At 36.6% G+C, this 12,481-nt stretch overlaps 2 protein-coding genes across 2 annotated transcripts in view; one reads left to right on the forward strand and one right to left on the reverse strand.

Annotated features, from left to right (window-relative positions):
• Positions 1 to 10,256, forward strand: part of radil2a (Ras association and DIL domains 2a) — a 44,274-nt gene extending 34,018 nt beyond the window's left edge. Inside the window, exons 12-16 of the mRNA XM_039665502.2 lie at positions 512 to 678; positions 2,224 to 2,572; positions 4,750 to 4,877; positions 7,303 to 7,442; positions 9,558 to 10,256. Of these exons, the coding sequence (XP_039521436.2) occupies positions 512 to 678; positions 2,224 to 2,572; positions 4,750 to 4,877; positions 7,303 to 7,442; positions 9,558 to 9,645 (872 nt within the window). The 3' untranslated portion in view covers positions 9,646 to 10,256. The remainder of the gene's footprint in view (positions 1 to 511; positions 679 to 2,223; positions 2,573 to 4,749; positions 4,878 to 7,302; positions 7,443 to 9,557) is intronic.
• Positions 10,257 to 10,676: 420 nt separating this feature from the next.
• The window catches only part of LOC120489815 (NACHT, LRR and PYD domains-containing protein 3), a 32,513-nt gene continuing 30,708 nt past the window's right edge, over positions 10,677 to 12,481 (reverse strand). The window contains exon 5 of the mRNA XM_089128878.1: positions 10,677 to 12,073. Within this exon, the coding sequence (XP_088985004.1) occupies positions 11,475 to 12,073 (599 nt within the window). The 3' untranslated portion in view covers positions 10,677 to 11,474. The remainder of the gene's footprint in view (positions 12,074 to 12,481) is intronic.

Genomic DNA, 12,481 nt, shown 5'->3' on the forward strand with positions numbered 1-12,481 from the left:
TTTAACTCTGGGGGAGTGGTAAAATGAGCCTATTTCCAAAAAAAAAAAAAATGGAGTATCCCTTTATACTCATGACAGAGTTATTTCACTTTCTTCACTTGGATATAAAAATAAGTTTCAAATACCTTTTCAGCAGTTTACTGTAAGCGAATGTCCACCACGCGACATATGTAATGTGTGCTTTTATCTCAATAACAAAATAAACATACAACAAAAATGACAGCAGTGAGAAAACATCAGTTAAGATGTAGAGATGCACCAGCTCTGCATTCAGTAAAGTCACAGCATACTTATTTGTATATTGCATATTATAAAATGGATTGGTTTAAAGCAAGCATCTTTAAAGCAATAAACATTCAAATATAGTGTCAGTGTTGCTTTCAACTAACCTTTTAGCAGTGGGTGATTCATTATCAGGGGGGAGGCCTATGTATAAAGGACTCAAATGATGTCTTGAATGCTCACTGAGATTATCTGTGCCTGACGGCAAAAATATTTTTTTTTGTCTTAGCTAATATCCTGGAAAGTTTCGACAACCATCCTCCTCTAATCCTGCCCAGCAGCATCTTTCATCTGGAGCTGGGAAATCCCATCACAGAGCCAGGGCTGTTCCCTCCATTGCAGGATCTGCAGGAGTTTATCCAGTCTCTCCCAGAGAGCCAGACACAGCCCTCACAGGTACACCTCCTCCATGCTGGGAACTCCCCAGACGCCACACAGAATGCACAGACTTTTGTTGCAATGGTTAGTTGACGAGTATATATATGTACTATATTAAATCCATACCCATATTTCTCAACGTTGTTGGTTAAATAACAGAACATTTAATTTGGAAAAGATTTAACTCGCATCAAACTCTTTGACAACTGGCTATTTTTTACTAGGTGCTCTTCGTTTCGGAGTCACACTTGTTATCTTCCCGGTCAAAAGTGACCGGACACCTAAAAATTAAACTTTCTCCATCCCAGTAAAACCAATGCAATTTATTTTGGTTCTATAATATTTATTCTTTTTAATTTAGTATTTTGAGACAATTTAATTGAATTTATTAATATTTATGCAATATTTATGGTTTATTTTTGCCATGGAAAATATATACAGTATATATATATTTTTCTATTTATATATTATTTTTTCAAAAAAATATTAATGCAGTATTTTAGTTTAATATAGAGTCTAGGTCTTCAAAAAAAATATTTTTTTAAGAAAATTAGCACCATCTGGTTACAGTATAGAGAAAAAGCGTAGAATCATGGTGTAATCACTAGATGGCATGTACAGCTCTCTATGGAGAGGCATGTGAATTCCCCAGCTGTTTATGAACACATTTTTTTGTTGTTGGTGGTGAATTTGAATATATAGTTGATGTACAATCTCAAAAAAAACTATTTCTTATAAAAAAAAAATTGACAAAAAACGAAAATTCACAATTTTTTTTTCTTCATTTTTTTTTTTTTTTTTACAATTTCCCATTCATTTCCTATGGGGGTCATTTTGACCAAAGACCACAAGTGTGACTATTTTTTTTTAAAACCACTTAGCATGCTCCGATCATGACCTCAATGTTTTTGTGTGTTCACATACATAATGCCATAAAAGTCACCAAGTTTCGTAACATTGCAATAAAGCTGTGATTTTTAAAAATTCAAAACATACTTTTTGTAATCAAAATTTATTGGTGTGTATGTGTATAAAAGTGTGTTTGTATGAGTGTGTGTGTTGGTGGGTGTGTCTGTTTTGCACTCTAGATGTTGTAGAGTGTTACCCCTTTACTGCGGTGTACTTTTTTTTAGAATTGTGGCCGATTTGTAGATTGTACTTACAAAAATTCAGAGAATTTTTAATTTTTTTGTCAGTTTCCCATTCATTTCCTATGGGTCGGTCATTTTTGACAGAAGAGCAAAAGTTTGACTCATTTTTTTACGACCACTTAAATTGCTCGAATCATGACCTCAATTTTTTAGTGTGTTCACATACCCAATGCCATAAAAGTCACCAAGTTTCGTAACATTCCGATGAAGCTGTGATTTTTAAAATTTCAAAACAGAAAAATTTTCGGTCAGAAATGACCGAAGAGCACCTGAGGGTTAAGACAACCAAATTATATCTTCTTTATTGATGCTTTTTGAGATTTTTTTAGTCTCACAACAAAACCTACATATTAATCGAACATGATTTGAAATATGGGCTGGTAATCAATTTTGTCCTTTCGGATTCATTCAGGACTCCAGCAGTCACTTGAATGAAGAGACTGAACCAACGATTGAACCAATCGCCTGCCAGGATTCAGAGGCAACAGATCAACACCGTGCCACCGTAACACCTCCACCGCTCCGGGAGTCTCACAGCAACCTGAGCTCATGTGAGGCCGTCCTGACCCAGAAACTCAAGAGCCTGGAGATCCAGAACAGCTTGTCTGGGAGTACAGACCTGGGCTACCACAAGAGTCTGGCCCTCGACCCCTCCTGCCTGCTCACGCCGCCCAACACCCCTCAGAATCTCGACCAGGCCGAGCTGGAAACAGGCCCGCTGGAGGGGGAGACGCAGCAGACGGCACGCCAGCACAGGAGAGGTAACCCGCACGTGTGTGGATAAAAAAAAGATCCCCGCTGGTCCTCAGCTTTGTGAAATATAAGGTTATAAAAAGTCTTAAATATCTAAAATACTATAGAAAACGTAAATTTGTGGATGGAAAAACTGTAATCGAGACACAGCCCGGTGTGATTATTAAATTCCGAAAGGCAAAGAAATATGACACGTTTCAGAGTAAAAATGCACTTTACTTCTGGAACCAGACTGTTGCAATCTATAGTAAAACATACAATTCTTCAAAATAAGAGTCCCAGTGTATTTTATGCTTGTTTATAAATAAAAGTTTTTCCTGGTTATTATTGTTATTTTGTTTACACAATGAACTCTATCTGGCATTAAATTCAATGCAAATTTTGCTAGCTTTTGTCTTGGCTGACCTGTAAAATTATTTATTTGAAGTAGGCCTATAAAAAACTAAGTAGCACATGTGGACCTTGGGGAAATATAAGCACCAATTCCTGATTTACAATGATCAAGGACACTTGCTGATCTGCTTTTCTCCACCAGATTCTGGATAAAGGTCTGTTTAGTCACTAGGTTTGGGATCAACAACAAAAAACAGTGTTTCTCGCATGTATGCGTGATGTACAGCTACATGAAAAGAGATGTAGCTCTTGTACTTGTCTTCTATTAGTTTGTGAGCTGTACTCTGAGAAAGAGCTCAGACATGTTCACCCTGTGTGTGTTCCCTGATTTCAAAGGCAGGGTGTATTGTCTTTGGAGGCGTATGGGATGTGCTGGTGTTGATGTGGGGTTGGGTTTGTGTGCTCTGGCTCCATCGGGTGAAGAAGCTGGAAACCAGCATATCTCCTCTACAGAATGTTTTTCCCAAGCATAATACATTTATAAAGTAAGCAACGGTTAGGCAGGTAAAAACTATTCAGAATTAAGCAATCAGGTAAATCATAGAGTTTCTTCAACGCTTTAACACTTGGCATTTGGATGAACATGTTAAACTCTTGCTGTTTCATGAATGTTGAGGAATGATTACCATGATTAAAGGTCATACATTTTTAAAGAATGAGAATCCAATCAGCAGGAACCCTTCATGAACAAAAGCTGCATGCAAATTCAGCTCTAAAAAAATATATATTGTGTTAGTTCACCCAAAAAATCATTTACTCTCCCTCATGTTGTTATAAACCCACTAAACCCTTTCGTTTACCATCAAAACGTAAATTATTTTGAGATTTCGTCCTCCATTAAAAGCCCATTCCAACAAAACTTCAAAAATGTCATAAAAATCTGACTACCATGATTGAATCCAGACTTTATGGAGCAATGCAAATGCTTTGTATTCGCAAAAAGAAAGAAAAAATAAATGTTTTATTCTCAAAATATTTCACAAATTCACAAAATGCGTGTTTTTGACGTTCTCCACTTTATGGCTGTTTATGTTGCCAAGCAAATCGGCGCATTTAACAACAGCTTCAAACACAGTCACGTCAGAATATAGAGCTGAAACAAAGAATAAACTAAAATAGTCTGTAAACTGAACATTTGTTCTTTTAATATATAGTTGAGGACTGGTAAAGTTCTACATGTTCCCACTGGTTTCCCGCCTCCTCTTTCTAAAGACTAGTGTGGGTTCTCCTAATCAAAGGGACTCTGCTTAGATCACACTAGGTTTGGCTGCTTACTTGGTAGTGGCACAAATCCTATAATCTGGTTCAAGAATTACAGAGAGGTGGTGATGTCAGGAGAAAAAAGAGCAATGGATAAAGCATCATGGGAATTTACAGTTGACTTGCTGGGTGGAATCTTAATCGCATTGTTCGGGACGCAGGCCGGGTGGCCGAGCGCTGGGGGAAAGCCCTTTGTGTTTACACCAGCCCACAGTATAAGATCTTTATGGGAACATGAACATAGTCATTCTTGTATCATCATCATGCAGAATTATCTGATGTTTATGTCCGTTCAGTGGTTTACGAGTGACTTTTGACCTTTCCAATTTGACCTACAATTCTGATTTCGTTTAGACGTTAATGCCATGAAATAATCACTATATTTATAGTCCTGAAAACAACCTTAATTTTTTTCAGATTTTTGGATGATATGACCTGGACTATCATTGATATTTGATTTTGTTTGTGCTTTATTTGATCCAGCGAAGATCCCTGAGCTGATAATGTGATGCGTTTGATGTTGTTTTCTCAGAAAAGAACGGCCTGGAAGGAAACTCAGAACACAGAAAAGAGGAAGATGAGGAGGACAGTGATGAGGTGTTCACCGTAGAGCTGATGAAAGGACCTCGTGGTCTTGGTCTGGCACTGGTGGATGGAATGGTGAGGATTATTTTTGTCTTATTTTTATATTCTATTCATCATTGTATACTCTTCCTACAGTGTAAAGTATGTAAAATGTACACAGGATATTATTTGTATGCATGGAATAACTGGTATGGATGGTTGGTGCACATTACAGTAATAAGAGTGCGACTTTTGTGCATTACGGTTCTAAGAATGATATTTTTGTGCATTACGGTAATAAGAATGATATTTTTGTCCATTACGATAACAAGAGTGAGATTTTTGTCCATTACGGTAATAAGAATAAGATTTTTTAATAAGAATAAGATTTTTGTGCATTACAATGATAAGAGTGATATTTTTGTGCATTACAGTAATGAGAATGAGATTTTTGTGCATTACGTTAATAATAATAAGATTTTTGTCCATTACGGTAATAACAATGAGATTTTTGTTGCATTACGGTAATAATAATGAAATTTTTGCGCATTATGCAATAACAATGAGATTTTTTTTCCATTGCGGTAATAACAATGAGATTTTTGTACATTACGGTAATAAGAGTGAGATTTTTGTCCATTACGGTAATAAGAGTGAGATTTTTGTGCATTACGGTAATAAGAGTGAGATTTCTGTCCATTACGGTAATAACAATGAGATTTTTGTTGCATTACAATAATAAGAATGAGATTTTTGTGCATTACGGTTATAACAGTGAGATTTTTTTCCATTGCTGTAATAACAATGAGATTTTTGTCCATTACGGTAATTAGAGTGAGATTTTTGTCCATTACGGTAATAAGAGTGAGATTTTTGTCCATTACGGTAATAGGAGTGAGATTTTTGTTGCATTATGGTGATAACAATGAGATTTTTGTCCATTACGGTAACAACACTGAGATTTTTGTTGCATTACGATAATAAGATTGATATATATATATTTTTTTGCATTACTGTATTAAGAATGATATTTTTGTGCATTCCTTTATGTGCATTGCGGTAATAAGAATGAGATTTTTGTGCATTACTTTATGTGCATTACTTTAATAAGAATGAGATTTTTGTGCATTCCTTTATGTGCATTACTTTAATAAGAATGAGATTTTTGTGCATTACTTTATGTGCATTACGGTAATAAGAATGAGATTTTTGTGCATTTACGGTAATAAGAAGTTAGCAGAAAAATGACCTGGACAAGTTTTGTTTAATACACACTCTTCGTTGACTGTAGACGATGTAACTTTTGAAGCAGATAAATAAATGATGGTTCCTCTGATGAGTTGATATACATATTGACTGTAATAGTTGTTCCTTCATTGTGATCATGCCTATGAAATTACCCTGTTTTATATATAGAAGGTATTTCATATCCATTTCCCTGTAGACACACGGTTGTAAGTCGAATGCAAACTGTAATGTCATTTGAGCTTACTGCACACCTTCAAATCAAGGCCAGTCAACAGCTGTTTATTAAAAATAACAGGACTGGATTAGATCCGGACATGTAGTCTGTGCTCCAAAACCTAGAGCTAGTGCCTACATAGACAGCATCCTAATCTTTAAAGGGAAAGACACCCCAAAACTCCTGTCAACATTTACTCGCACTCATATTGATCCAAACCCAATGAGTCTTTCATGTAAATGAGAGATTGCTGTCCCTCCATTGATAGTCTAATCACCCAAAACTTTGGTGCTACAAAACATTCATAAAGACAGCATACAAGGAATCCTTATAAATCGAATGGTTTATCCACATCTTCTAAAGAGACATGATCATTTTACATGATAAAATCCACTATATGGCTAGATTTGTTCACTGAACTTTATTATGGGATTGTCTTCTCTACAATTGATACATGTGTACCTAGTAATTTGGTTTTGGTCAAAGACGTCTTGGACGGCAGGACAATGCTGTTCCTTAACTTTTCTAATAGGTCTTGCATCATGTGAGACCTCAAAACACTGCCTACATAGGCATCTTACTATGTTTTGGAACAGAGCCATAGTTACTTACAGCTATTTTGTTCACTTGCTCAGAGACTTTGGCTCTGTAAATGACTTGGAATTGCTGACTTAGGTGTTCGCTGTGAGGCACACATGTGGGGGGTTATATTTTACGAGAAACTGCTCAGTAGGGGACGAATGGGTTTGCGTTGGCCACACCGATCGTCCTTTGAAGCCCACAATGAGTCCAGAGCCTGACTAAATGTGAGATCTCCCATGTTTCCCAGAACTGCATTGACATTGAGGTTGATGTTAACAATGATCTGAAGTAGGAACCTGATGACTGTGTGGTTTAGCATTCAGAGACAATAAAACATTTACTTTCAACGTGTGACTCAGGACGCTCTCAAGCACATGATGATACAGAAACGAATCATTCATTTCCTGCTGGTGCGGATCCTCATCTGGTCACCGCTAATCTTGAGTCTTCTCTTTTGTGTTGGTGGGTTGGTAACAGAAAACTCCCCTGCGAGTGAGCGGGATCTACGTGAAGTCAGTGGTGCCAGATTCCCCAGCTGCGCTCAGCCAGAGACTGCGAGTGGGCGACCGGATCCTCGCTGTGAATGGAGTCAGTCTGGTGGGCGTGGACTACCACAGGTGAACAGTGATGTTTCAGGAGACAAACAATCTTTATGTCATAAAGTTATCTTTGAAAATCATACACAGAGCATTGCTAAATGCTAAACATCCCATAGTTGCAAAAGACTCCTGTTACTCATTAGATGAACAAAAGTTTTAAGTTGACTTTAATAGGAGCGAATACGTGAAGTTAACTTGAAGTTGAGCGTGATAGTTTGCCTTATTTCTTTTTTAAAGTTGGCTTTACTTGTGCCACTTTAACTATGTTGAAACACTTCTTCTTTGCCTCTATTGATTTCAAAAACATTCACATTCCCATTATTTTTTGACTAGATCTGTACTGATTTGGCTGAAAGAATTGATCCTCTGTTTGAAAAAAAGCACCCATGAGCTTTTTTTGAGAGTAAATATATATAATATTGTCAAAAAGCTGAAAAATATTGTATTGTTTTAGTGATATGGCCCAGTCAAGGACTGAAGGACAACTTCATTTTTGCAATTGCCGCTAGTGGTGCAAAAATTACACATTTCAACTTTTATTAACCCTTTGATGCACAACATGGGTCAAAATAGACCCGACTGATTTTTCATTTTCTATATCTTTGCAATAAATTGATTTCATCATTCAGTATTACAGGTATTCCCCAATCAACTTGTTTTAGATCATTACAAATCCTTATTTAAAATTTTCCTTTCTTACTTTTCGAATAAAAATCGTTTTTGTGTCACTACCCTTCTAATGCGCAACATGGGTCTAAAAAGACCCGTATTCATGTTTCTTTGCTGAATATTTGAAAGAAATGTATTTTATCATTTATTAATCCAGGTATTCATTACAGTAAATATCTTGTTTTTGATTTCCACAAATCATTATGTTTATTTTCCTTTCTTACTTTATAAACAAACACAGGTTTTGTATTTCTACATCAATTTTACACACATGGGTCAAAAATGAGCCATATATGAACCTTTGATATTTATAAACAGTATAAATAAATTTACTGCAGAACACTATTCACATGCAACACATTTCGCAATTCAACATGGCTGCTTTTGTATATTTCATGCGTGTAAGTTTTATTTAAGAAATTATTTGTCACAGAAAATAGTTGATATTTTGTGAGAGACATCTATATATAAACTATTATTGGAACGTTCAGGTTACCTTGACCTTGAAATCCATTACTAGTGCTAAAGAGAAACATGTCCAATACTATTAGCTAGCTTGTGGTCAACATTATTCTATTTTATTTAATGTTAGCTAATGTTAGCTAAGTTAGCTATGTGTGTTACAGGACTTAACAACTGTGACATTGCTTATTTGAACAAAAAGTTGTCTTTATTCTTTTGTTTTATCACGCTTGCATATCACGCTTCATTCTAGACCCATGTGTGTAAACTTGATGTATTAACACAAAACCTAGGAAATATTCAAATATGAATTTGTGATCATTTGTGAAATATTAAACGTTCAAATAAAGTGATTTAAAAAAGGTGAAAAAAAAGCCAAGCCATGCATAAAATAACAGGAAATGAATACAGGTCTTATCAGACCCATGTTGTGCATTCGAAGGGGTGTCCATAGCTTGCGCATCAAAGGGTTAATAAGAAATGAAGCATATTTTCGGACTGTTACAATTTTTGGGGATTTGACATTGACAATTAAGTGCTAAAACTATTGCTTTCATAATGTTTTTGTTGTATTTTTTCTTATAGTAGTTTTTAATTTATTACTACTTTTATGTAAATCAGCATTAAAGGCAGCACAACTAATACTAGCGTCTGTAAATACATTCCCCCACAGTCTTTTACTTTCCAATTTAAACTATTATGTTCAATTATTATTATCATTATTTGTTTCCATTATACTAAAACAAATGTAATAATTATTTTCTTTAAGCTAAATATTCTTTATATATTTTTAAGAAATAATTTAATATGTATGTACCCCAAGCTCCTGAAAAACCACAACAATTTCCACGTGTGTTTGCGCACACTTGGTGGATGATGATCATTCTGAATCTGAAAAAAGAAACTTGAACATGTTATGAGATTGACTTGAATGAGATGATGGACGTTCTTGACACTGAAGCTGAAGGAATAACCCTCCTCTGCTCTGTCTTTCCCTGTCAGTGGACGAGAACTCATCCGGACGTCCAGCGATTCTCTGCGATTACTGGTGGCCAAAACCCAATCCAGGAGCTTCATCACCCGATGCTGAGACACAGAACAGACTCGCCTGGACGCTCGACTCCATCATCGAGCTGATCTTTTCTCATCCATCCAATCTGGAGCTCCAATATTGAGCGCAAACCAAAGTAAAGCAGTTCAACTGATTGATTCATGCTGTTAACTGTTAACTCTTTGTCTTGAAAGGCCAGAATAATATGTTGAAATCTTCCATTTACAAGCGTTTATTTCTCACTTTTCTTTCTATCTTTAATGTAATATAGTTTAGCAGATGTTTTAAAGTGTTGTTTACCAGAGTTTTATTGTCGTTAGTATCTGTCCGTCTGTCATTTTCAATCCCTCATGAAGTTATTTCAGTTTTCTTAAAGCTCAAACTGGAAGAGAAAGACGATTATAGCTGTTCATAACATCCAAACACTGTAAATATCAGCGAGAACTGCGTTAGTGTGTAATATTTAACCGCAGTGTCGCTATGAAAGGGCTGTTTTAAATGGTTCATTTCTGATGTTATGAAACTACACCTGCACCGTTTTCATCTTGATATTACTTGTGTTTCCTGATGTCAGTCATAAATGATGATATTCTCCTCAGTGCCAGAGAAACAGTGTTGTAATATTTATGTGCTATTGTATAAGTGTATTAAATATTATTTTGATTTCTTTTTAAAGAAAAGAGGTAAACTGTGTGTTTCTGTCTAGTGTTGATGTGTTTCCTATTGAAGGAGAAGTTGTGTGTTGCACAATAACAGCTGACAGACTTTTGTAAATGTGCAAAAAGGTAATTTTGTCACTGTTTTGGAGAACACACACTTACAAACGGCTTGAAAACTAACAGACATGAATTAAAGCCGCAGAAGTCGAGTTTGTCCGTCACAGTGTTGAACTGCGGTCTCGTCCGGCTCTGCTGGTCTGTTCGTCTGAAGAGGGTTTAGACGTGAAATCTAAATAAAGTTACAGCGTTGTGTGTGTGTGTGTGTGTGTGTGTGTGTGAACGAGGACACCAGCTGTAAGGTGGAGTAGAAGATTGTGTGTGTGTGTGTGTGTAAGAGATTCTGCCCACCGCAAGACTTTAAAGACATTTATAAAGCATTTAATGAGTGAGCCTCAGTGACGGCGGGTTAGTGGAGCTCATGCTCTCTTCCTCTACTATACTAAACTTAGATCTTGTTCATTCAACATAAATCACTTGTTTAATTAGACACAACTAAACATCACAGTACGACTATTTTAAAAGGCAATACATACATTACATGTCAAATGATCTAACTATCAGTTGATACAACTGCTCAAAATGATCAGTAACTGTTGCGTTACTCTTGCAGAGACACACAATCTTCCATGTTTACAGTAAATCATGAAAGTTTCTAGATAAGAGATTCATTGTCACCAATTACACTACAATATCCATGGATGCAGCATAATATTATATATGTTGTGTTTAATATGACACAGAGACCGAGTTGAATGAGTTTGAATAAATCCAGCATAATGTGGTTCAGTGAGTGTGTGTGAATGTGTGTGTGTGTGTGTGTGTGTTTAATGTGACACAGAGACACTAAAGAGTTTGAATAAATCCAGCATAAAGTGGTTCAGCGAGTGTGTGTGTGTGTGTGTGTGAGTGTGTGTGTCAATCAGTCAGTCAGTCAGTGTGTGTGTGTGTGAGTGTGTGTGTCAATCAGTCAGTCAGTCAGTCAGTGTGTGTGTGTGTGTGTGGTTGTGTGTGTGTGTTTGTGTCAGTCAGTTAGTTGCGTGTGTGTGGTTGTGTGTGTGTGGTTGTGTGTGTGTGTTTGTGTCAGTCAGTTAGTTGCGTGTGTGTGTGTGTGTGTGTGTGTGTGTGTGTGTGTGTGTGTGTGTGTGTCAGTCAGTCAGTGTGTGTGAGTGTGTGTGTGTGTGTATGTGTGTGTGTGTGTGTGTGTGTGTGTTTAATGTGACACAGAGACACTGAAGAGTTAACAGTATTAAGTCTAAATCCAGCATAAAGTGGTTCAGTAAATGTGTGTGTGAATGTGTGTAAGTGTGTGAGTGTGTGTGTGTCAGAGATGCTGTAGAAGGACAGAGTGCCGGCCGACTCGTCCACAAACACTCCTACTCTCTTACAGGATCCTGGATCAGCAGAAACAGCAGTGGAGTTATAATTGTGACGGACAGAGAGACTGTGATCAGAGCGTCTCAGACTCCAGGACTTCTTATTCCCTCCAAACCCACAGTCAAAACTCCATCTTCCTTTCCTCTCGATTCCTTTATATGACACTGATATTTCAGCAGATCCACTCCATTCAGCCTCCCAGTAACAGCGTCCAGTCAGACTCTCTCCACACAGAACCTGTTCCCAATAATCAAATCTGTCTGGATGATCAGGATACGACTGTCTCTCTTCCACATACGTCACCTTTCTGTTCTCCTCAGACAGAACGAGACGAGTGTTTGCTGTGTTTGGATCCAGTGTGAGATCAACGGCGTCTGAACACAAGAACACACATTACAACTGAACATTTGAGGAGTTATTTTACTAAACACTATAAATCATTTCAATAGTTTTCAGGAAAATGACACTTTTTACCTCGACACACACACACACACACACACACACACACACACACACACACACACTTACTGAATATTCAATTTATCCTGTTAATGTTTTATTGGCTCAGTCTGAACATGTGGAACGATGATTATTAAATCAAACTACAATATTGTTTATGATAAATCAACATGCAGCATATAATCAGGGGCTCACACTATAAACGAATCTAAATTAAATGTAGAAACACATTTCGGCTAATCGTCATGTGGTGCCGACCTGAATAAAGTAATGATAGTAATGATATCAATATTCAATAAGTTATTTAGTAATACAGTCAGAGT

This window comes from Pimephales promelas, chromosome 3, assembly GCF_988280905.1.
Source record: "Pimephales promelas chromosome 3, fPimPro1.hap1.1, whole genome shotgun sequence".
Taxonomy (NCBI): Eukaryota; Metazoa; Chordata; class Actinopteri; order Cypriniformes; family Leuciscidae; genus Pimephales; species Pimephales promelas.